General features: G+C 42.2%; 1 protein-coding gene across 3 annotated transcripts in view; it reads right to left on the bottom strand.

Annotated features, from left to right (window-relative positions):
- Ccdc148 (coiled-coil domain containing 148) overlaps positions 1-26936 on the bottom strand; it is a 231765-nt gene that overhangs the window by 74727 nt on the left and 130102 nt on the right. For 2 of the 3 annotated variants that reach the window (XM_050124064.1, XM_050124070.1), the window contains exon 10: positions 3066-3206. The exons of the other annotated variant lie outside the window; for it this stretch is intronic. In XM_050124064.1, coding sequence (XP_049980021.1) covers positions 3066-3206 — 141 coding nt within the window. The remainder of the gene's footprint in view (positions 1-3065; positions 3207-26936) is intronic. 3 annotated transcript variants of the gene reach the window in all.

Here is a 26936-nt window from a genome sequence, read left to right as displayed (position 1 = left end):
TGAGAAAATCATGCGCGCGCACACACACACACTGTCCCAGGGTCGACTCATAAGTCAGACCAAGGAGATGCAGCTAAAGTCAGAGGAAGACCGACCAGACCCTAAGAAGGGTCTGAGTAGCTTCCAACTGACCTTTCACCTTCCTAGGAGCTGGAGCAGAGAGCAACAGAGAATAGCACAGGACTTGGTCAGACACAGAGCAGGAATCTCACGCGATGATCGCTCTCTGGGAAGTGGCTCAAGGACTCCCTTATGCCAGGCCCCAGAGGATCAACAGGGTCACTGCAGAAAGCTAAGCTAGTGTCATGCACGAGAATTCTGACATTCACATTGGCTCACAGCATGGTGGTCCAGGTCCAGAAGTAACACAGAAGCTGATTCTGAGCTAGTAAAATGTATATGACCCTCAGCAGACGCAAAAACAAGAGCTGTCTTCAGAAGTGGTGTCATTACCAGGTCTACATTCAGAAAGGAATGCACAGTTCATAAAGGAAATGCAAACACCTTCATTCTTTAATCATTAAAATGTCTGTGAAACTGTAGACACTTCAGGCCAATATTACTTAAAAAGGCAAATGACCAGATGAACAAAGTACCTGCAAGTTTAATAGCTGGTTAAGATTGTACCATCCTGTAATTATAAATCCCTAGCTATAGACTAATAAACAGAAAAATAAGTACAAATAAATCTATGAAAGAAAACTGCCCAGTAAACATAAGATATTTAGTCTTGGAAGCAACCATGAAAATACAAATTAAAACACTAACGAGGTACATTTCACATTTATCAAATTGGCAGAATTCAAAAAACTAATAACCATACAAAGTTAGAAATCATAAAATATATGTTGATCCTAAAACAATCATTTCCCACCTAGAAGCACCTAGAGAAAGCTCTGGTTAGACCCCAGCTGTCTGCGTGGCGGCTATAGCTGCATACCAGGCAAGACAGCAAACCTTTGCAGGATGAACTGTTCTCTACTAAGGAAAATGGAGGAATTGGCAGCCATGACTACGACGGGATATTAAACACCAACTTAAACCAGTTCTACTCTATACTGTTAATACAATACAGGGCTGCTTTAAAACACAAGCCCGGGATGGGAAGAAGTGTTGCAGAATGGTGTGGTACGATAGTGCTGGTGGAAAAAATTAAATCATAGCCTACTTGTGAAATGCTTCAGCAGCTATATATTGTTCTGGGATGACAGAAACAAGTGAGGAAGATGCTGACTAAGGCCTCAGGCAATGATTTCAACTTTGTAACGCTCCACTTGCTTTTTTTTGAAAATGTGGAACAATGTAAAGCATATTAAAATTCTTACTGCTATGTGATGGGTACAAAGATATTAATCTTTATATTTAAAAAACATTCCTTAAATGGAAAAACACTATGAGGAAAATAAAAGAAACCAGATACCTTGGTCCTATACAATCTCTAAGAGTTGCAATCAAATCTCAGAACATCAGAAACACAAGGTGACCACAAGTCTGCACACACAAGATACTTGGTCTTGCATTTCTTACATGCCCCTCATCATGCAAGGCAATGGAGTAAAACCCTGCAGGCAGCTTAGTGGAATGCAGCTGGAGCCCCAAATGCACTAGGCGTGTGGACATCTTGGCATCTTTTCAGCATCTCCTTCCTTAATGCTCCTAGGTTAAAGCTACCGTTCTAAAATGTGGAAGAGATGTGAACTAATTATAAGCCCAGCTATAGATTAATAAACAAATATAGAATAAGTACAAATCTATGAAAGAGAACTTCCCAGTAAACATAAGATTTAGTCTTGGAGGCAACCATGGAAATATTAAAACACTAATGAGGTGCTTTTCACATTTATTCTGAAGTTCATCTCCATGGTGCCTTCTTGCTTTAGGCTTTACTAGTCCTGCCATCAGTTTGACCAATTGTCAATCATTCCATCCATTACTCTTTCTGTATTTGTTTGCTCACTTTTGCTTTGGTGTTCCTGAAGTCGTGTCATCTTTTTCTGAAAACTCAGTCTTTCTTAAACAGTCCTTTCCCTTCTACAAATCTAATGCATTGACAGCGAAGAAGACAGTGAGCAATGCCCTGCTATGGTAGCATCCATGCCAACTACCCAACTTGAATCTGCTTTCCGCAATTAAATGTGCTCCCTCCCATTATCAATAATTGACTCATTTCATTTGTCTTTGACTTTGTAAGCATTCAGGAAATAGAACTGTGTTTAAGGCTCTTTACATGATAATGTAACTAATGCTTATATGTAGCGTTTTCTGTGGTCGCACTTGGAGAAACGAAATGCTATAAAAGCAAAAGGAGACAACACTTGGCACATATACTTCAGACATTGTACTTTCATGATAGTAAAAAGTTGGTTTGTTACCCCACAAAGAAAGATACATAGTTCAGAAGCTCCATAAAATGTTGCTTGATAACTGATAGCATTTTCAACTAGAGCATCTGTACTGGAATTCTGAACTTTTTATTGTAGCAAAAGACAAAACGTCTAAATAACAAGATAATGAAACCAGCCTTTCCAGCACTTCTGCTGGTCTACAGAAGATAGAACCCTTTAGGGCTGTGGACAGGATTTTGGTATTTTTAAGATTTAGAAATAAGTATTGCTCCAAAAAAGAATGGCAATTTTGCATAGCTGAAAACTAAAATAGTAAATCAAGAAGGGAAGACTGTAAGAGCCCTTGGGCATTCCATGAATTGTGCACGGCCCAGGTACATTGTATTCTGCCAGCAAGTACATTTCAAAGTGTCATTTGCCACATCACCATAAACCAAAATGCTCTCCCAGTGCATCAAAAGCTTTACCACATTCCTTCTTAGTGCAAGACTTAATAGCCACAAATTTTGCCTCTTCACCCCCACTACCCCCGCCATAGAGAATGAACTTAGTCACAGATACCTGTGTTTGTGCACGGCAACATGTCACAAATCTGACACTCATGTACAATAAAGCAAGACTTTGATTCTCAAGATGTTCTCAGAACAGCCCAGGGGAGAATATCAAAGCTCAAGCGACGGCAGACCCGTTCACACATTCAGGCAAACAGGAGGGCTTTACCTTTGTCTTCGTCTCCTCCCTCTGCAGCAACTCCTTCTCTTTCCAAAGTTTTTCTTTCTCCTCCTCCCTTTCTCTTCTTCTGATGGAAATTTCCATTTCCAGTCTCGCTAGCTCTTCCTGGTGGGCTCGCCATTGCGAAACCTGGAACACATAGACCCTTCCTTTCAATAACTATGTGCTATCACATGATTACACATGGGACAAGCTTCTGTGTAGAGGAGAGGACTCAGGTTTTGCCAAAGGTAAATACAAATTTTATGTGTGTTTGTGGATATAAGTGTACAAGTTAGTATAGAAAATGGCAAGCTTAAAATACCTCATTCACTCTTTAGTTGAACTCGGGAAGTCATAAAATTTATGATTTTCCTGCAAAGAATCCATGACTTCCATAAAATTGTTAGGCCAGGAGAGTAGGCCCGCTCCTGACAACCACCTGGAGCACCGGGACCCACAGGCTGGACTACCCAGAGATCTAGAAAAAAAAACCAAACATGTCTGGAGAAAAAATGAGAGAGGTCACTGCAATGATGCCTAACGATTTTCTGCTACACTCAGATTGGGTCCTAGCCCAATTGTCATCAGAGAGGCTTCATCCAGCAACTGTTGGAAACAGATGCAGAGATCCACAGCCAAACATTAGGATGGAGTTCGGGGAATCCTGTGGAAGATGGGGAGGAAGGATTGTAGGAGCCAGAGGAGTCAGTACATCACAAGAAAACGCACAGAAATAACTAGCACAGGCTCAGAGAGGCTCACAGTGATTGAATCAAAAACCAGGAGGGTGCCTGCAAGGGACTGACGTAGGCCCTGCTGCATAGGTGTGACAGTTGTGTAGCTTGATCTTCTTGTGGGACTCCTAACAGTGGGAGCAGGGGCTGTCTCTGAATCTTTTGCTGGCTTTAGGAACCCTATTCCTCACACTGGGTTGCCTTGCTCAGCCTTAATACATGGGGAGGTGCTTAGTCTTACTATAACTTGATATGCCATGTTTTGTTTATCCATGCGGGGCCTACACTTTCCTGAACAGAAAGAGGAGAAGCCGTTTTAGGGGTGGGAGACATTGAAGGGTTGTAGGGGGCCGGACTGGCAGGAGAGGAGAGAGGGGGAAGTGCAGTTAGAATTACACACACACACACCACACACACCACACACACCACACACACCACACACACCACACACACCACACACACCACACACGGTAAACGGAGCTATCAAGACAACTCAGCAGATGAAGACATGTTCTGCCAAGCTTGATGAACTGAGTTCAGTCCCCACATGGGTCAGAAAGTCTGTTCCATTTCTACACGTTTCCCTCTGTCCTCCATATAAATGCTGCGGCACAAGTGTACCCATTCGCACAAACACACACAAAAAATAAAAATGCAAATTTTTAAAATTAAAGCTTTAATTGCTATCTTTAAACTATAGACTATATATGATTTGGAAAAGAGACTGTTCCAAACAACGATCAAGGAAAAACCATCTGTTCTATCCTTTTTTGTCTGGTCACTCAGAAATAGGAGTGTCTTCAGCTATGCTGGCTGCTGCTCGCCGCCTCACGGTATTTATCCATGTATTCACCCAGCCCACTCTCCCTCCCACAGATGTGAGCCCCCTTTTCACACAGTGATATGCCCCATCTCTGGGGTTTGTCTGTTGACTGACGTCACCTGTTTGGAACACTTCTGTCCCCTGATCACCGCATTTCAGTTGTTGCCAGAGAAAATATCGTGACTGGGTTTTTCCCTGCACCTGTCTCATGACAGGGTCCTGACCTACTCGCACAAGTAGCTGAACACGAGTCAGATCGTTCAAGAACCAGACTGCTGGCTGCATCAGACTCGTCTTTGTTACAGGTCGTTCATCAGTTTTGTAAGGTCTTCAAAACATGGCTTCAGTTTTTCTTACAATCTAATCTTTAGACTTCCTGACGTGTAGTCATGAAAATGTAATTTAAAAAGTAAGGTAGAGCAATCAAGGAGGGATACTCGATATCTATCACAGGCCTCTACACATATGGACATACATCCACATACACACATGCATACATTCACCAACACATATACAACCACGACCCAAACTCTGGGATTGGTCCTAGGACCTTAAAAGGTTTAAGAAGTGTTGACAGAGATTTCAGTCTCATTATTTCATAAGTATGGAAAGTGAGCATTAATCAAAATGAAAACATAGAAGAAACTTCATGGGGTATGGGTATGTGCTATTGGTAGACAAGTACACAGCTTTTACCAATATGTAAATATATCGCAATATAAAGTACATATAGCCTTTTATTCATATCCCTGCCTCCAGGAAAACCATTGTGCTGGTTAGTTTTTTTTGGTTTTTTTTTTGTTGTTGTTGTTGTTGCTGTTTGATCAATTGACACAAACTGGAGTCAGCTGGGCAGAGGGAACCATAATTGAAACAATGCCTAAACCCGTGGGACATATGTGGGAGGGGCCAGCTCACTATTAGCACCACCCCTGAGCAGCAGGTGGTCATGGGTTCTCTAAGAAAGCTGGCTGAGCAAAGCTATAGAAAGCACAGTAATAAAACAGCGTGCCTCTACGGCCTCTGCTTCAGTTCCTGCCTCTACATTCCTGCTTTGAGGTTCTGACCTGACTTCCCTTCAGGGTGAACTATAAGCTAAAAGCTGTAAACTGAAATAAACACTTTCCTCCCTGTGCTTTTGATCATGGTATTTTATCCCAGCAACAGAAATCAAACAAACAACCATCAACTAGACAAGTGCACAGAAATGTACCGCAGCAATGCTCTCTGCAGTGTAGTTTAAAACAATTTGAGAAAAGTCTAAAGGCCCAAGGCCCAGCAATAGAGGTTGGCTTAAATCAATTTTGGTAAATTCATAAATACCTATGGTTGAGAAAAGATGCTAAATTTCTGTATTTGTTGATGTCTATATTTTAGATGCAAGACACAATGTAAAACCATATTTATAGTATGATCTCATCAGCATAAAGTTGTATCTACGCAGAGAGAAACTTGTGGAAGGAGTTTTGCCCACATGATAATAGAGCCTCTCAACCTTATTTTGAAATATTAAGTTATTCTAACCTTTCTATATCTAAATTAATATATCCTAAGCTGGGTATATTTTTTAATGTTTTATAAACAAGTGAGACTAAAGAAATTATCAACTTTTTCTGGCCCCTTCTACACATCTGCCTGACAACATAGTGAAGAAAAACACACAAGTGTGCAAAACTTCTTACTTGCAAAATTAATGTACTATCTTTAGTAAGTGATTCAAGCATCATTCATTAATAACACACAATTAAAAATGGAAAAATGTCACCCAAATACGAGTAAAGTGCCTCTAAATCATTTGGCTCTTTAAATATTTTATATTAAATTTTAGTTTTCTAAGAGTATGTTTTGCCATGTCTATGAAAATAAAAACACCTCCTGGCTTGCAGCTACAGTCTCTACCCCATCAACCACTAACCAGCGAGGCTTAGTTATATAGACCTAAAATATATTGTCTATGCCCGGATCCTGCTATGAACCTTGCCTTTATCTTTTATCTGCAACTTCTACAGTCCAAATCAAATGTCCTGACAACTGTTGCCAACAGTCTCCCTGAACACTCAAAGGAGTCTGGCCTCTCCACCTGTTGGCAATCCTGCAAAGAAAGGATTCTTTCCCTTTGCATGTCATGGCATAGCTCCTCCCCCACCTTCAACACTGCGTAGTTCTCTCTCCTTGCCCCTTGCCGGTTCAACCCCATACCCTCTTTCTCCTTCAGTCTTACTCTATGATTTAATCCTGTTCTGTGAAGTCTTGCCTTGGGGAGACTGACTGCAAAATCTACATTAGCAGCTTTTTTCTGCCTGCAGTCCAGCTCTAAATTCTTAAAGCTCCTATTTGCTAGTGCTTCTAGCATCCAGACTTCCAAAATTAAACTTGGGACCTGTGGTGCTGTCAAAGCTTCATACCAAGCCCCAGGGTACATGTCTCTCAAACACCTGCTTCTGTCAGTGGGACCACAAGTCTCTCTGGAGTATGGGTTATTTTCACTGTGTAAACCCAATAATGTTTCTTTGTATTTCACAATCTGTTATGTGTATAACACGATGACTTTATATTTATGTATATATAGTTTGATGATTTATATATGTATTTACTAATCCTTAGATGAGATTTCCTTTATGAGAAATCAATTTCAGAACCATTGAGATTGGTTGTAATTGTCTAACTCATTTGGCTAAGTGTGTTTAATAAGACTGGAAGGTTCACGAGGGTAATGTCAATTAAGTTGACTTCCTCTCTCTCTCAACTCCACATTACTCTTGCTTGTATGTACTCCCTAAGCGAGCTTCTTCCTTGGCTCTGCCTTTAACAGCCATCCTTACAGGTACTCTTGTCAATGGTATGTTAACACCAATTCTTCAAATAATTTCAAGAATTATTTAATCTGTATGAGTGTTTTGCCTGTATGTCTGTGTACCATGCACATGCCTGGTACCTACAGCAGCCAGAATGGAGTATTAGATCTCCTGAAGCTGGAGCTACAGACAATTATAAGAAGCCATGTAAGTCCTGGGACTTGAACACAGGTCCTTAAGAGCAGCAGCCATTGCTCTTAACCACTGAGCCATCTCTAAAGCCCCCAACTCATTATCTTTAAGTTCAAGGAATGAAAGATACAAACACTCCCTACTTGGAATGTCCTTGATTTCCTCTGTTTCACAAGATGGTTTATCACTCATCTGGGGCCCAAAGCATGGCTCACAGCTTTCAAACCCTCTCCAGCACATGCACCGCTGTCTTATTTCATACACCACGCCATCACTACTCACTAATGTGCTGATCGGCTGTTTCCACTTAGAACATATTTCATAATTTGCCTCCTCCGTATACTGTCAGGCAGAGCATTTGTGCATGATAGGTACCTAATGATAATCTTCTATGTAATTAATCAAACTATACAGTTTGCCCAACAATTTGCCTAAGTTGCCATTTTCAGGCATTTTAAGTACAAAGAATCCCTCTCCCATTCTTGAGAAAGAAAATAAAGGATTTTTTTTTGAAGGCTTCAGATAGACTGTACCACGAAATTGTGAAACTTACAGGCAAGTTCAATAATCACAAATTATATGTCATGTAACACATAAGCAAGAGAAAAGAAGAAACAACGGGGCCAGGGAACCCAGAGTAAGACATGAGCCTTCAGAACCCAAGCTGCTTCCCCTCCATTGGAATCGCTGCAACAGTCAGGGGCCTCTGGTGGTTACCCGAAGCCAGTAATTCATGACATTGTTGGTGATTATAATTGTACCCAAAGACATGATTATAGAAGCCAAACTTGTGTGTGATCTTGACAATGAGAATCTGGCTCCCTAACAATGGGTTCCGTCAAACGGGGCTTGTCAAATCACACAATGGGAGAGAGCAGTGGGAAAGGGGTACCTTTGTGGTGGGGGGCAGGGATCTTACCCAGTGGATCCTCAGAAAGAGATTTGAACGTGGAGAGAAAGACAACCCGTTGCTAGATTTTTCTGAGCGGGCTAATAATAAGAAAGCTGGCAGGTGGGCAGGGGAATCAATAGCCGCACAATAGGCTAAGAGCACAGAAGCCTTCTGAATGATGCTGCGTGAGAGGAAGAAAAGCTCGGAAGAACATTCTGGCAACTTGACTTTAAAGGCTCTGCTAATTACATGGCTCTAAACAGAGCATGCAAGCATAACTGTGTGGCAGTAATAACCATGAAAGAGCACTGCCTCCTGGTAGCCAGGTGCGCGTTTTAAGAAAAGTACTATTTGCTTTATTAACCATAGGACATTTTTCCAGGTCTGTAGTTAATGTTTTAATATTCCTGCCGTGTGTGCCATCTCTGAATGAGGCATTAGCCTAAGAGAGGACAAAGAGCACCAAGAGTGTGTTCATCTGCTACAGATAACTTTAGGACTTAACTAGCATGCTTAGCGTGTACTCCTTGCTCTTGCCATAAAGTAAAAGGGATGGTTAAAGTGAAGCTAATATGTACACACATTCTCAGAGGGAAAATGCAATGACAAATTTTAAAAGAATCAAGCCCTGAGTACTTCAAAGGCAATCACTGGAATTAGCGTCAAGGTAACAGTGTTAACACCTTTTTACATCAAAGCTGTGGGCTTCAAAAAACACATCCTCTCTGTCAACGCTGGATAAAGAAAACACTGAACACAGACGTTTGTCTCTGCAACTAACCAGCAATATTCCTATTCTGAACAAATGCTTCTCAGAGTTCTCCTATATTAAAGGAAAGACTTCAACAGTTTCTGCTCTTCTGATTCTATTTCTCCGTTCACTTATATAGAAAGTTCACAACATATGAACAGACTTTGCATTTTAATTTGCAAGCACAATGAATAGCAATGAGGAACATCAGTATTTTATAGGCCTTTTAAACAATACAGATAATTAAGCATTAACGTTACATCAGCCCCACTTATGGAAGCATAAGAAAGCTGTAGTTATTTTCAGGGAGAAATAAAAAATGTCCTGTCTGACCAGGACATAACTGACAATAATATAACATTAAAAACTACATTGACCAGGGCTTATATTATGCTTGGCCTCTACTATGTTTTTTAGGGCGTTCTATGATGTAATCCTAAAATTCTCAAGCCTGCCCTTCACCCTTCATCTGCCTACTTCCTTGCCCTACTTAAGTCAAAGTTTGGACTCATTCTCTCCTGGAAGGCTCTAAGTCAACATCTCTAGACCAGATGATTCTTCTATGTCCTTGGCATCTTGTCACCCTTCTATACAACATAGATCAAATCTTCGAATGGGCTCCCAATTTCTAAAGAGCTGGTGTAAATTTGTGTTAAGTTGCCCAGAATTTAACATGGCATGGGGGGAGTTGGCAAAGTGTTCAGTAAACTTAGAGTGTTGCCCTTTTGACCATGTTCTTGATCTGCTCAGATGATGACATGCATGTATCTGCCCCAGGATTGGCTACAGGAGGAGAATGTTCCATATCTCATGCTTCCGTTTTCTGATGCTCTACTGTGACGGGACCCTAGGGTTTTCCAAGCCCTGTCTATGTCTATGCTTCCTGGAGTTCACCAGTGCTTGCCTGATTGAAAGAATACCCAGAAACTTTGTCAGGACTTCCAACAGCCATTTCATATTTTTTCAAAGGTTAGGGTCCATGTGTAAAAACAAGGAAATCCTTTCTCTTCTCCCTCCATAGTCCTGGAAGTTTCCAAATTCAGTTCGGCTGAATAGATTTCGAATTTTCATTTTATTAAACCTTTTAACAGTTTGAGAGCTCCATTTAAATTTTTCCCAAATGTTCCACCGTTTTTCAGGACTTAGAGACCTAGGCTTTTCTATCTTATGTGCCCCATCCAACGTCACTCAAGAAAATAGCCCCTGTGATTGTGCGGATGTTATTAAGGCTTTCTATTCTCCACTTGCCTTTTACTCTTTGCTTCACAATTATCCTTTGGGTTCTTGGGTAACTTCATAAGTGCATTTTTATCACCCCTCTTTGATAAGTGCTTTCCATTTTCCGGGGCTTTTATTAGTCTTTTTCAGACTGAGATTGTACGCTCTTTATCGGGACTGCTCTATATCCATTACTTCCCAAACAAAATGCAGTGCTTGACTTAATTGTAACCTGGATGGCCTTACCTTAGTATAAAACAAGGCTTTTATAAAGAGAAACAAACTAAATTTCAATAAGCAGAAAATCAACAGCTGGACTCTTTGTCTGTCTCTGTTTGTAAAGGACAAAATTTACAAACCTACCAGGCAATTTTATATATGGAACTGAAAAGCCAAGTCTTAATACAGTGATTTAGAACTAGGAACTCACTTGCCTATGGATCACTAAGTCTTAGAAAATCACTTTTCCGATGTGAACACTAGCTTTTAAACTTTGATAGGCATTCTACAATCTGTATAGCCAGAGGCTAGGCATAGAGGGAAGGGACTAGGGATGAGTGAAGGATCTCCCAAGCGAGGAAAAACAGAATCCACAGGTACAGATGGTACGGGGAGGAGGTGCACTGGGATGGAAGTGTTGAATGGAGGGGGGGAGGGAAGAGGGGAATAATGAAGAGAATACAGGGGGGAGGTACAGATAACACCAAGAGCCATTTGAGACATCAGGTGAAAACTTTCTACAGAAGAAGCTTCTTCACACACACGAAATATGTATGGGGATGGGTGTAAAAACAAATAGAATCACCAAATAATGGAGATAAAGCCCTAACAAGACATATTGCCACCAAGTGAGACCTCCAGAAATGAGTTGTATCTGAGTTGTTGGCCAAGGAGGTTCATGGAAACTTCGAAACAACTCAGGTGATTATCAAGGCTATTTGGTGCTCTCCCACAAACTAAGTCCCTGTTGCAGAAGACAATGCTTGCTTATCTCATTGAACAGGGACAAGTCATATTGGTGCCTAATTAGAGCCTTCATCCCTATTGACTAGTGTTCTTGGTACCAGAAAGTACTTTGCCCCCAGAAGAGAAATATCAACCCAGCTACAACCCCTTCGATCTATAATGGTGACTTGATTGCCTGATACACTGGCGCAATACTGGCACAAAAGTCGTGGGAGTAACCAATCTCTTTGCTTGGATTTAAGGTCTACTCAGTGAGATAGAATCCATGCCTGGCACTGCTCGGGTGGATTTGAACCTGAGACCTAGGGGAAAAACAAATATCAACTGTTCTGCTGAAGGAACATAGCAACAACATGACTCCTGACATAACATAGAAATAACATGATTCCTGACCACATTCTTCTATACGCAGATCATAGTCTTGCTCAGCCATCATCAGAGAAGCTTCCTCCTACAGGATGTGAGGACTAACAGACCCACAAATGGACAATGTGCAGAGAGTGAGAGACCATGGAACACCCAGTCTTAAATGGGATGTCATCATCAAACCCCTCCTGTCACAGCTCAGACAACTATTCAGAAGAGGAGGCAGAAAAGATCGTAAGAGGCCAGAGAAGATGGAGGACACCAAGGAAGCTGTGTCTTCTGGACCCAACAGGACTGATTGATGCACAGATGAACTCAGACTGTGGCAGCATGCACAGGGCCAGCACAGGGCCAAGGCAGGGGAGTCACAACTCTGCAAGAAGAACTGGACATGAACCTCCATCCCTAGCCCAGGAGCTATTTCCAAATGTCAAGTGTTCACAAAGGAAAAATTAGTATTCTCTAATGGAGCCTCACTGGATATATACTGTTCTGAAGGGCAGGCCCAATGCCCAGACATCAGTGGCCAACACAAAACAAACTGGTATTTTGGGATGGAAATTTTGGTGTCTCAAAATGCTTTGTTTGGGCATTTTTTAACCTTTCTGGTCTATACTGATTATATATTGTAATTTCTTATTTTGTATTTTTATGGGTTGTGTGTATTTCTCATGTCTGTTTTGTTGGTTTTTGATGTGGGAGTGTCATATATCAATCTGTTGATTTCATTGGTTAAGTTATAATAAACCAGCTGCTTGGCCTCATGGCTGGAACATAGATGGGAGGAGTAAACAGAATAGAATTCTGGGCGGAAGAGGAAGTGAGGTCAGACTCTGCTCTGCTTCCGGAGAGACCCGACAGCTCTGCTGGAGCAGAGACGCCATGCTCAGCTCTCCCAGGCAGCTGCAACCCACGATGGACTTAGGCTAGAATCTTTCCGGTAAGCGCACCTTGGGGTGCTTACAAACATCATTAGAAATGGGCTAGTCCAGGTGCGAGAATTAGCCTATAAGGGCTAGAGTATGGGCCAAGCAGTTCTTTAAATGAATACAGTTTGTGTGTTGTTATTTCGGGCATGAGCTAGCCAAGCGGCCGGGGTGTTGGGGACGCAGCCCTGTCGCCGCTCCTTATTTCAACAGGTTTTTCTTTTATTCTGGTTTATTTTCTCATTTGCCTGTTTGCTTTCTAAAGAACAAGATGTGGAGTTAGATGGGTTAGGGGGTGAAGGAGGATCTGGGAGGAGATGATCAGAATATATGGTATGAATTTTATTTTCAACTTACAAAAAGAGAAAAAAATCAGTAATTTTTTAAAAATCACTTTCTAGTTCTTCTAAAGTTTAAAAGCACTAGTTCAGTTTTTTTTTAAACAACTTATAATTTGTATTATAAAATCAATGTTGTGAAAAGGCACTTTTTGTGTAAGTGGGAACAGAAGAAAACAGAATGCCTCAAGTAATGCAGTAGTAGTATTTCTAAGAAAATTGTTGGTGTTCATTTTGTGGTGCAATATTCTTCTCGCCATGGGTCATGATCAAATTTGAGCTTGGATGGAAACCCTAGGAACTCTCGATAATGCTTCCCAAGGCTAAGGTGTCATAGCTTCACTGTCTAAGGAAAAAGCTATGCCGACAGCATTGAGCACAGCTCTTCTGACGTCACTTCTGAAGCACAGCGTTGATTGGATTTGAAGTCAGAAAGTAGAGTTTGAATTGTGCCTTATTCAAGGGTCCCCTGGAGCTCAGTGTTTAGCCATTTTGAACTTCAGGCCAATCTAAAGTGGAGTAATAGCAATGTTCACTTACCAATACCATCCATTTGCATGAGACCAAAATGCAGGAGTTAAAAATACACCAATCTGTTGGCCTCACTGACCGAGCTCCCTGATCATCTCAGCAGTCACCAGCCTCACCGTATGAGAACATCCCTGAATCCATTCTTCCTGCTCCCTTCTTACTGAGGCTAGAGAAAATATCTTCAAACTACACACTTGGTCATATTTTATTTCTTTTCACGCCCTCTCTTCCCTGGTTTAATAGTTCCCACATTAACTCTGCTTTATATTTTATAAATTCTGACTGAAGATCCTATTTATCAGCTCTCTGTTACTATAACAAAGTCATTCATATGAGTCTAGAAAGAAACACTGTTTTGCTCAGTCTCAGAGGTCTCAGTCCATGTTCACTGGATCCCCTTGTGCCTGTGTTAAGCCATAGGTCGTAGAGGGGGAGTGCATCGTTCAAGCAAGCAGCTCATTTTGGGGCCTCCAGAACACAAATGGAATAAGAGTGCCACATTCTGCCTTAGAGTATGACCAATGACCTGAAATCTTCAAAATAGGCCGCCTTTTAAGGGTTCTACACCTTCCATCTGTGCTTGGTATCATATCTGCATTCATGCTATGTATGTGTAAAGTTATATCCTTGGTGGACAGGAGACACCCATTTGTTCTCTTCTATTTCCCTGAGAAATTATCACAATTCCTAACATAAACGTTTAGCCAGAGGCGCTTTAAACATAGGGAGTAATTATCTTTTATAAAAAGTTTGTTCATGAGTGATGTCATATGCATACGTCACCATCGTATTATACATTCCCTGTATTCTGGAGACCGTATTTATGTAGTTTTCTATTGCTGTGGCAAAGACCATGACCAAAAGCAACTTGGAGAGGAAAGAGATCAGCTTACATTTCCAGGTAGTAGTCCATTGCTGTGGGTGGCCAAGGCAAAAAAGGGATGGCGAAACCACAGAGGAGCGCTACTGCCGACCTTGCTCGCCTCGTGTTCAGTTTACTTCTTCTAACCCTCTAAAACCACCTTTCCAAGTGCGGCCCTGGTCGCAGGGGACTTGAGCCCCTTCTACATTAACCGCTGATCATGAAAATGCCCTCACATGTTTGCCTATGCGCAATCTGATGGTGGCATTTTCAAACGACGTTCCCCCTCTTCCCTGGAGCCCCTGGCTTGTTTCAAGATGACAAATCCAAACCACCACAACCACCATGCTAAATCTGAAAAACGAACCTCAGTAAAACTTATTCTTAAACACCCATGTCATCTTAAAGATATCCTTTAAGAAAAGTAAGATCCATCTTCTGTCCAGCCCTAAATTTAATTCTAGCATTATGGATGCATGACAGAGCAACCCAACCCTAGAAAACATAACCTCCCTTTGACTCTTTGGCCCTGAGGTTTCTACTTTGGTTATAGTTACAAATGAAGTACAAATTAAATACCTAGGACATTGCCCTAACCAAGGCATTCAGTTAACGAACACAAGAGAAACGGGCTGTTGAAGAGATGCTGTCTAAAAAATCCTTTCTTGTAACTAGAGGACTGAAATGCCTGGGGCGGGGGGGGGGGGGGAGATCCATAGCATACCGAATATTCAGCATTAGTAAACGATTTTTAGTTCACAGGTCTATGTTGACATAAACATACACCTCCAACAGTCTGGGTTTCCATTACGGTTATGAGAATAAGCAGGACCTAAGAGAAGTTCTCATAGGTCAGTAAACACAGAAGGACTAATTTTTAGGGAGCAAGACCATCTTGGAGCTGTGAAATGGAGGACACTGGCGAGAACGGAAATTGAAGCAATTACAGAGTGTGGAAGAGTGATTACAGTTTATGGACGCCCTCCCTTATAAAGACCCTAACAGAACACCTTCGGCAGGAATATTCTTTTTCTTTCAGCCCACGTCTTCCTAGCCAGAGCCACAGAATCAACAAAAGATGATCTCAGGATCAAAGCAGGACTTGCAAATGCTTTGCTTGACAAGCTCATTACAGCTCACCTGTGCAGGAGGCCAAGCTGAGAAGTCAGAGCACAGGAAGATTAGCTAGGGAAAATCGTGAAAGTAAGTAGCTTCCATTATCAGCAGCAGGGCCCCTTTCACTTGTCTTGCTCAGTAATAAAACATTTCAAATTAGATATACGTGTACTGTCTGAATGCCTTTTTCTAGAAAGCACAGCTGGAGTACAATGGGGGGAAAAGGCAGTATCTTCCAAACGGGGGGCGGGGGAGGAGAGCAGGGGGGAGGGCTGAAAAGAGAGGAAGATGAAAAATAAAACACAAAATTCAGGGCCAATAATAATTGTGCATAGAAGCCTCCCTCAGATTATCACTAAAAATGCTAAAGAGGGGGGGGGGGTGACACATCCATTACCTGAGCATGCGTGAGAAGTGAAACTCCCCCTGGATTGAATTCCGTCCGAGAAGACAATTAAGAAGGAGCAGGAGCCTATGCTGGTATTACAATACATCCATAGAAATGAGGAATCTTATTCTTCCCCATAAAGTCATAGCAAACCTCTAAAATGAATGTTCTGAGGAGATAAACACTAAACAATGTGGAGTCCATTCATTTTATGTGCGCGATTTAGACAATTTTCCTTGTTAATGACAACTCCGCTGAAGCTCATTTAAGCGCTCTTCCAACTTCCCCAGCACTCTGCTTATGCTTCTCAGAGGAATAGATATGAGCCCGCACAGAAAATTCCATACTGTTCAGCCAAGGAGACTACTTTGTCCTAATCCATAAAACCGTATTAAACTGAACACATAAAGCATGATGGTGGGACTCTAATTGCCACTTAGGTTGAGAGATTTAGAAATTTGAATTTTGTCTTTCAAGGCTGCCCTGACTGCAGGCGTCTGCTTACTCATGATTATTCTCCGCTAGAGAAACATTGAAAATAACTTCGTATTTTCCAAAGAGTTTAGTGACGTGTGGTCCTCTAGCTTTTCCATGCTTGTGATTCTCTATTCCAATCTCACAGGTCGCATAGTCAGGAGTGTGAATTCTGGATAGTATTGCCATTTGTTTATAAAGTAGAGTGTGTCTGCCAAAGTCGCATGAAAATGATTCTAACTAATAATCAAACATGTCAGCACTTACACCAACTGTGCAACTCCACTAGATAGCTAGGCCCACATTCTCCCTGCACCCTCTGGCATCTCCAGGGCGCACCCTCTTTTTTTCTCCATTCCTTATCACTCAGCACACGGGCTCTCCAGTACCACAAATGAGCTCAAAGTTCCCAGTCCTCGGTTTAATTTCATGTACCCAACTTAACTGTGAGTCTCTAGCGGAGATCTAAAAACCACAAACTCAGAAAAGAACCACAGTACCTCCCTCAGAACCTGATCACCTAAGTCACCCAGTTGGCCAAGTCAAGAGCAACCCTAGATGTCCCCCTTCCTAGTACCTTTTACATCCAGCCCCCAATCCTGTACCCAGAAGCAGAGCATTCAAGAAAATGTTCATCTGATTGCTTCCCAACAGGCCCGCCCCTCTTCAATTTGATGTTGTATCCTTCCATAGTGGAAAAATAAGATCACTGAGCTTATTGCCCTGTCCCCAGCCTTTGCACAGGTTCACGTGCAGTGATGGAAAGGAAGGAAACTAGGCACTACGTAGTAAGTAGTGGCTAAGACGGGATGCACAACCATGCCCCACCTAAAAGCACCTGGGTGCCTTTGACCCTGGCCAGATGTTGCCATGTGAGAACAAAGATAAACATCAAGTGATCGAAATCAGATATTCTAGTATTTTAGCAGTTGAATTTCTATGTAGAACTTGCCAAATTTTAACTCTTCGCATTCTTAATAGCCAAATATTTAAAAAAAAAAACCCACTCTGGTGTTCAGGCTATCAAGTTTCAACCTGTCCTTTATTAGATGGAGCCCAGACTCTGCAAGAAATACCAGCTCCTTCGTTATCCATCAGTGAGCATTTTTCTTTCCACTGCGTGCAGCCGGGATTTTCCTCATGCCAAACTGCATGCAGCTCTTCACACATGCCACGCCACTGTTAGCAGCTCTCCTGGGTTGGTAAAGACCTGCCACACCTGCCCGTCCCTTCTTGTAAAATTCACGTAGTTATTATTTATTTGACCACGCTCAACTTCAAGTATATCTTTCTCTGTAAACTATCCCAGAACCAAAGGGACATTACCATCCATTTTGCCCTTAGTGCCATTCCCGAAAATTAGTCAAAATTAACTCACCCTTAGAAAGTACAGTGACATCTTACTGAGGCTTTAGTTTCCTCGGCTTTTTAAAAGTCGGGCATGATAGCACATGCCTTTAATCACAGAATTAGGGAGGCAGAAGCAGGTGGAGCCGGGAGTTCCAAGCCAGCTTGTTCTACACAGTGAGTTCCAAGGCTATAGAGAGAAACCATATCTCAAATATATTAAATAAGAGATTAAATTTTCTTTACTACCGTGTGTGAACACATGTCAGATATTTTTATGTTCCCCTCACATGGTGTTAGATACCTTTCTTTTTCTAGTTTTATTGGCATATAATTAGTAAATAAGTTATGCATTTATAATTAGCATAATTATACTAATTACATACTAATTAGTAAATTAAGGTATGCATTGTGCTTATTTTTTTAAATTTTAGATTTGTGTATTTTATGCATATGAGTGTTTTGCCTTGTATATATGTGCACCATATGGGTTCCTGCTGTCTAAAGAGGTCCAAAAAAGGCACTGGACTCTCTGAAAGCAGAGTCCAGTTGACTGTGAGCAGCCATGTGGTGCTGAGAACCGAACCTGGGTCTCCTACAAGAATGTTCTTCCCCTCCGAGCCATCTCTTCAACCCCACACTGTGATTACTCGACAGCCAAAGATTGCGTGAAAGGTCATTAACAATTTAGTTACACTGTGGTTCCCTGGTTTGGTCTGGCTTTGTGGAGAGAACATTTAAGCCAATTCCAAGCACACAACTGCATTTTACTATGGTCACCATGCTTTATGTTAAGTCTGAATTTCTTCATGCTACAGCTGAAAGGTTTACCTTGAGCCAAACCATCCCTCCTCCATCTAACATTGCTACCTTCTTCCTCTTCCGCACTCAGTCCTGCTTGAAAGCCATGTCAGCATAGCGCTGGAAATCCTCTGACTTAGTCTGACTTACTTTACTAAGTACAATGCCCACAAGGTTCACCCCCGTTGTCATAGATGGTACGATTGCTTTCTTTTCTTGGCTGAATGTTTCATTGTGTCTGGAGTACATTTCACACGTGCACGCATGCACACGCACGCACACACACACACTCACCTCTTTGACACTCGCATTATCACTCTATCGGGGCTCTTTTACAAATGCCAAAATGAACATGGGAATGCTGATGTCTTGCATAGTGCTGATTTCATTTCCTTGGGAAAACAAGTCAAGGGGTTCTTGGATGGGATGGTAGCTCTAGTTTAATTCTCTAAGGAACCTCCGTGTTATTGGTATTATCGTCATCAGGGCCGTTCACAGCCCCAGCAGCTCATAGGGCCCCCTCCCCTCTGCGTCCTCACCAGCACTTCCCTCGTGTCGTCTTTACTTTTAATTAATGAGTTTTCATTGGCAACTGCTAGAGTAATATATTTTCCTAAATAATACATTTTCCAATTACGTTAAAGATTTTCTAAAGCACCTTCTAATTGGACCCATGATTTATGAAGTAGTATAACACATTTCTTAGGAATTCAAGAAACAAAAAATTTTCAAGTTTACACAAAAACCGAAGGGGGGAAAAATCTCAGAACTGCTGACTAGATCCACTGGCTGAACGATAATCAAATGACTCTTGAACAGCACATCACTCGGGGGCTGTTAACTGTGCAGATTTCTAAGGCACTGAGTCAGCTCCAGTATGCGCCTAAGCCGGGAGTCTTGGGCCTGCAGTCCACTGCGTAGGTAACGAAGTGTGTTAACTGCATTGCTGCACTTCCCGCTTGATGCTCCGGATTCAGACTAAGCTTTCTTGTTCAGGAAAGTTCCTTCATATCCAGGAAAATGAAGCCTTCATGTGAAACACAGCCAATCCAAAAGTCGCCTTTCAGTCCTCATGATTAGTCAAGGCGTTAATGTCAACCCCTCAAGGTGTATAGTGTGCTTCTGGAAAATTCTCATGAGAGATTGAAGATATGATAGCTGCTAAGCATTGTGGGGATTGCTGTTTTGTGGTACTGAGTTTCATCTATGCAAGATGAGCCATTGCTGAAAGATTCTAGCACTGCTTGTTGGAGAAGGCTGGTTCAGCAGCTCAGACCTGAGAGCTAGACCATCTCATTTCTTTTTGGTAAAAAAGTTGGCATCGAATGGTGACTTTGACTTTTGCCCACCTGAACACCTTTTCATTCACTGTTTGGCCTTGACCAAACTTCTGGCTGCAGGTGTTGTAACCAATTGCTCACAGGCATGCCCCAGCCGCAGCTCAATCTCACCTCACTGATACCTATACCTCTCACCGTCTGCTCCTGGGTTTCCTGTCCCCTGGCCCCCAGGTGGGAAATATTTTCAGGGGCCTGTGCATTCTAAAAGATGCATACCTTTAGCAATAGCAGGGAGGGGTACAGCCCATGACTAATGTTGGATGGGAGCTGGTGTGTACCCCACTTCTCATTCATCCTTTGGAAGAACAACTTTGGAGCATGCTCTCTGGGGCTCCTCACAGCAGGCTCAGTGTTGTTCCCCAAAAAAGACCAGCAGGATAACATATCCAGGACATGGCCTTTTCTCTTTTGACTCTTCAAACCCTGTTTTCCTTCCTTGAGAGCATTTGCCAAATTCATTTACCTGCATGCGAGCCCTTCACTGGATTATGTTTTAGGAAATACTCAGAAGTTGCCTTTGGAAGCACTTTAGTTTTAAGGGAAGTGACTATCAGAGCATTAGAGCCTATGCTAATTCTATAAGGGACAAAAGGACACATTGCCCCCTCTTTGGGTGATTATTATTTTTAGCCATATCTTGAGTAAAGCTAAATTGTGGGATTAAAAAATATGGTAGCATTGTCTCTTTTGTTGGAGCCACAAGAAGACATGCGACCAAAATATTTTGGATTTGGCAAAAGCAGTAAGATCAACTTAAAGGTTAGGATGAAAGCGATTTGTGTCTGCCACTGCCTTATTTCGCTTTTACACTTTATAACGCAGCCTTGTTGAATTTGTACAAGACTGAGGTGAATTTGCCTGGGAGTCAGCTCTAATGGGAGGAAGTTCAGTTCTCCACAAGGATTCACAGCAAGCCTGGTGAGAGGATCTGAACAACAGTGACCTTGTCACTCTGCGGGGAGGGGATTGGCAAACAGCAAGCCTGTTCCCAGGATCCTGGTCACACCAGTCACTAAAGCTGTGACCAGATGGTGCAGATGAGATCTACCCCGAAGCCACTCAGAGTGATCTGCAGTAGTTTGGGTTGTTGCCACTTTAAAAGCAGAGTCCATTTCTGGTGTGCCACATGGTGTCGCTTTTGTTAGGAGGCACAAGAAAGTGGATGTGTTGGCTGTTCTTGGGTGGTGACTTGACTACATCTGGAAAGTAACTACAATCCAAGTGACCAGGAATACCTGTGAGGGATTTTTTTTTCTTAATTAAATCATTTGAAGTGGGAATCCCCTCTTGTAATTCAGATCTGTGAGGTGGAAGATACACCTTTAATCCAGATCTTCTGAGATGGGAAGGATCTGCCTTTCATCTGAGCCACTCCTTCTTCTGGCAGACTCTATAAAAGACATATAAAAGATGGAAGCTCTTTCTCTTTATATGCTCTCGGTCTTGCTGGCAAGGCATTCCTTCACTGGCAGTATAGAGCCCACTTCAACACTGGCTCATACTAAAGATCGGCTGAGTGTGTAGCCTTATAGACTGAATGACTGCTGGATTTGTTGGAGGAGGCCACTTGTTCTCAGCCATCTGGCTAGCTTAGACCCAAAATAATCACAGAAACTGTATTAATTAAATCACTGCTTGGTCTATTAGCTCTAGTTTCTTACTGGCTAACTCTTACACCTTAATTTAACCCATTTCTATTAACCTGTATATCGTCACATGACACTGGCTTACTAGGTAAAATTCCCAGCATCTGTCTCTGGTTGCAGCTTCTGCCTTCTCTCAGCATTCAGTCCAGTCTTCCCTGCCTACCTAAGTTCTGCCCTATCAACAGGCCAAGGCAACACATAAACAGAAGGACCTTCCACACCATGGATTCTTGGACTTTTCCTTGGTAGACAGCCATTAGTGGATTAGCTGGACCACATCCTGTAAGTCATTCTAATAAATTCCATATACATGCATATATATATGCATATATCTACATGAGAGAAAGATTTATTCTATAAGTTCTGCTCCTAGAGAACCCTGACAAATAACAGCAGGCCTATTGGAGATGATGCATTTCCCAAGTTTCCAACTCAACTCTTGGGCACATATTATCTTCTGCTACATATGGATTGATTATCTGCACAGGCACTTTGGGAGGGGGCATTTTTCCTATTCTGGAAACTGATGAGCAGACAGAAGCTACCTTATGTGTTACCCTATCATAGGGACAGCTAAGAGGCATCACAGGTAAGAGCTGGCAAAACACTCCTGAGCGAAAGGAGCAATCTGAGCCGAATGTGAGGTCAAGAAAATAGAGAAAAAATTATACAAATATATCCTTAATGTTTAGAGTGATTAAGCACCACTGCCTACATGAAATAGGCCCACTCACTGTTTCAATTTAATCAATATCACCTTCACTTTCACTACCTAATGGGATTAATGAAGCCAATTTTTAGCTACACTGAGTTTTATATGTAGTCTCTAAGTCTCTCAGATAATAATTCACCATTATCTGAGTAGCTGGAAATATATCCATTTTTATTATACCGAAATCCAATGAGAGGAAAATGTTTCATATTTTTATTTAGGGCTCGATCTATCATTTAAATAACTTTTAAAACCAAATGTGCTTCCTTTGTCACAGAAGTAAATCCCTCTCCTGGTCTCGTCATTTCCCTTGCCACTTTAGCGTGGAAATGTTAGGCATCTTGCCTCCTCTGGGCCTCTTTCCAGGACCTAGCGTTACCCTTATTGCTCTTTGTCCTCCTCTTCCTCCTCCAGTGAAAGTACAGGGCCTGATGCTTGGCTAGCTAACATCAGGGCCAATTACATGTCATCCCTGAGATGAGATGAAAGGAGCTGGGCAGGTTTAAAGACAGGATGCAAAGATGGTTTCCTACTGATAGCAGGAATTTCTGGAGAAAAGTCAAAAGGCTCTAAGTTAATTTCAGATAGGATAATCATCTTGGGCCAATCTCGGCGACAGGCAGAGAGAAAGTCCTGGGGACGGGGACTGAAAACCAGGCGCTGTGTGCAAGCTGGTCTCCTTGACAGAGGGACAGACTTCCCTCTCTGTGTCGCTGGTTCATGGAAGGTGAAGGATGGTTCTTGGAGAAACAGAATAAAGGATCTGAATGGAAGCAAGTAAGAAAAAGTACACAGCGACTGCCCAATGCTTTGCTGATTCTTACCTTTGCCATTGCTAGGGAACTCTATGAGCTTAGCTGTTCATCACAGGGGCCAGTCTTTCTGCGAAGGGCAGGGTAGACCAGAACTCCAAAGTTGCAGATTCCACTGCTATATAGAGGCTTAGTGCAGAGGCCACAGCAGCTGAGAGAGAAAGCCTGATGTGGGAGTTACCTCATTTCTGGAACATTCAGTGGATGTTCAGGGAGAACTGGCCTAGACTCATGTCTACTGTGTCCACACTCATGCCTCTCCCACTCCATAGGACGGCATGAAATTCATAATGTATCTATCTCTAGCCTTAAAAGGCATCTTTAAAACTAAAGACTTGTAGTAAGTATCTGAAAACAGTTGTTTCTTCAAATTAATTTAATCGCCTTACAATGTCCATATACACCACACCAGCCCATAATATCCCATAAATGTACGCAGTAATTGTTTGTCAATTAAAGATTCAAAGCCTTAGTGGCCTAAAAGGTGAATTCGCTTTTCTCTTCTAATGTGACATTGACCTCAGAAGGGGGTGGAAAATGTGAGAAGCAAATAACCCACTATAAAAACAGGTCAAGGAAGAATTGTTTTCTGTACCATGAAGTATGGTTGTAGGTGTGCGCCCGGCAAGGATCAGAAGGAAATTGTTCATAAGAGTGTAGATGCTTTCAGGATAAAGGTGAAAGAGTGATATGTGTTCTTCATGGTGATGGCAGGTGCCATAGCTAGGGGACAGCAGTGGGGGAAGTGTTTTTATAGTAGGCGCCAGTTCACACCCAATGTCTCTGGCTTCTTCAACCCGTGACTACACATGAAGTCACATTAGCATTGTGTACCAATGCATCCTCTACCACAGTCACTTTCACCATAGAGGGATGTCAAAGTCTTTCTGGGGCTTCATGGAGGATATAGTAACAAATGTGTGTATAACAGGCCTTTACCCCACCACCTGCAGACCTGGGAGTGCCTGTCATCTCTGCTCTCATCAGCTACGCCTGCAGCAGCTCTCCATAGAACTCTCTGAACGCCGTGTCCTTCTCTCATGAAGCCATCACAGCTAGAATAGCTATACAGCCCTGAACTGACTTCCCTTCTGGTTTCTGAGCCACCCCGGGTCTGGGGTCCTTACAAACACAAGTCATACATACTCAACTTCTTGACTGAAAGACAGAGTCACGGTGTTTCTCTAGCGTTACCTCTCTACCGTCTGAGGCACCAGGGATGCCTTGAGAGGTGAGCAGCACGGGGTTGTAGGCCCTGTTTAGGCTTGGCAGGATGGACTTTGCTAGCTTGCATCTTCTGGAGACCACTGTGTACTCCCTTATCAGTCCCGTGAAGAGGAGTCAAACCTCAGCCACCATCTCCTCAGAGAATATCCTGGCTGGTAGTTTCCTGGCCCCTGTTCTGGGCTCCCAGGCCACTAAGGCTGCCACATCCACGGCAATGTTCCGGGAGGGAAGTTACTTCACTTACAGGTAACTCCAGGTCACAAGTATTTCATGAACTTCAAGATTTTACTGTTTGTCAGTAGATCCCATTGTCTCTGGATGCAAATAATGCCTCTCTAGTTTAGGGTCTGATAATTTGACACACAGTATATGGACCTACGTATCACCTTTGAGCTTGAAGGAAATGCATACTTTCAAGTTCCACCCTAGAATCTGCACATTTCCAAGTGATTCATGTTTACATTAAAGTTTAGAAAGTGTTACATATCACGTCCCTAGTATTTTCCATTTTACAAAATTATGTCACTAACAGTGATATTACTCGATGGTTTGAATTGTGAACACGGACACCTAAGTCCTTCTATAACCCCATAGCCATCACAGCCACTGTCACTCCGCACATAGGTACAAGCATGTTTTCTGATGGTGTCACATCCAAACACTTGCAGAATCAAAGACATATTTTATACTTGGCGTTATTTTTTTTTACGTGACAATATTAAATTGCATGTAGAGGTTATATGTTTTCTGTAGTTTTCATTTTGAGGCTGTAGATGAAGTTTTATGGAGTATTTGTTACAAATCAGGGACACAGATTCTGAAAGAATTGACACCTTTGCCAAGGTTATGTGAAGTCATTTAGCAAACTCTTGGGCAGGGAAGCAAAAGGGTCAGAGGGGTGGTCTTAGGTTGCTTATTCTGGTAGCTGTTTGAATATGGATATTGGATCACAATATCCTGGTGTTGGGAACCACCATGGGAGAAGGTGACTGTAGTGCAAGTGAGTTAGACAAGTAAATGCTGACTAGGAAAGGAGTGGGTTGTGGAAGGTCCAAAAAGCCACAAAATGAGAGGGGTCCAAGAGGACTAGGTCAGAGCCAGATGGATTTGCATAAACTACAAAAGTTAGCAGAAAGGCTAGCCACAAATCTGAGTGCAGCTGAGAATGAGAAAGGCCAGTTCATTTTACCCTGGCAGGTGCTAAAGGGGGAAAGAGGAGAGGAATGAACACTTCCGCTCGTTTTTCTCTGGGCAGCAGTTTCTTTTATTCCCACCTCCCCACAAGCAACCCTGTACACACGAGAATGTCACTGTCTAGAATCTGCAAAATGACTCCTAGTTCTAAGGAAAATGCCAGTGAGCGCCAGCATTTGACTGGCCAGTTTTCTGTGATTCAATGACCTTTCTGTTTCTCACAGATGATAATTGGTCCCCTCTCCTACAACAGCATCAATGACAGAGAAATACAATTGTTACTGTATTTTTTTCAAAGTCAAGGAAGTTAACATGACTGATGGCTGCATTGTTGAGATGGATCTACAATAGGTTTGCATCCAGAATACCTGTGCGCACAAGTGGATACCATGCCATTTGCTTCTAGGGAGCAATTAGGTTTTTCCTTTTTCAAAAATAGTAAAAAAGAAGGCTTTGTTAATAACGCTTTTCTGTGGCTACACAGTAGGACATTTGGGAGAGCAAAGGGACTTAACAGTTCGGTGGCTTGTTGGCGTTCTCTTTATTCTCCAGTCCCTGTCAATCTCATTTTATAATCAAAGTATATTCTTTGGAGATCTCTGACAGCTGGAAGTCAGGGTCACAGTCGGTTATATTTATTCATTATATTTGTAAAGAGGTTCTTGATAGGGAAATTTTAAATTGGAAAAAAAATCTCCAGAGAAACTTTTATAGCCTCAGAAAAGTGTAAGCCGTCATGGCGACTCTCAAATACTAATGCATTGTAATGAGGGCTTCCTCGCAGTGGAAGCTCTGGACAGCAACCCTGTGTGCACCTGCAGCAGCACCTGTCGGTAGTCAAGGAGTCCGTGGTCTGAGCCCTCTGCTCACTCGAAAAGACAAGAACTGTCACGAGCTTCCCATGTTTGCCCTTGCTCTTTCTTCTTCCCTTGCTCCCTCTCACTTCTCCTCTCCCCCAAATTAAAACTAATTTATTTAAACAATTGTCTTAAAACACTGGTATGTATTTGCAAAGTGATTATTTGCCTTGAAGCTTAAGAAGCTGACCAGTTTAGGAGGAGGGAACACAAGCTTTACTGGGTTTGCATTCGAAGCTGCTTCATTTCGCTGGTGGGTAACTTTAGCATTGGGCACACAGGTTATGTTAGGTGAGCTGAGACTCCATTCAGATAGCCACAGAGGCATTTCCACTATCACTTATGATGGCTTTCTTTTCAGGCCTCTGAAACGCTGGGAACTAAGAAGGCATCTAATGTGGTCATTTATACACAGACAACCACGGCTCTGGGACAGGCAGGAACAGGATCAGTAAGGTCATACTGAGCACCTTTACTTAAAGGTCACATTTGTTAGAGAATATGTATGCCTTGTTAATATGGCAGATGGAAAAATGCATAATGCTTCATGCTAACTACCAGTCTATAAA

Source organism: Alexandromys fortis, unplaced genomic scaffold, assembly GCF_014885135.2.
Source record: "Alexandromys fortis isolate MF-2015 unplaced genomic scaffold, M_Fortis_MF-2015_v1.1 scaffold_8_9099976_23576923, whole genome shotgun sequence".
Taxonomy (NCBI): Eukaryota; Metazoa; Chordata; class Mammalia; order Rodentia; family Cricetidae; genus Alexandromys; species Alexandromys fortis.
The sequence above is the reverse complement of the archived record's forward strand: the minus strand, read 5'-3'. Positions and strand labels throughout refer to the sequence as shown.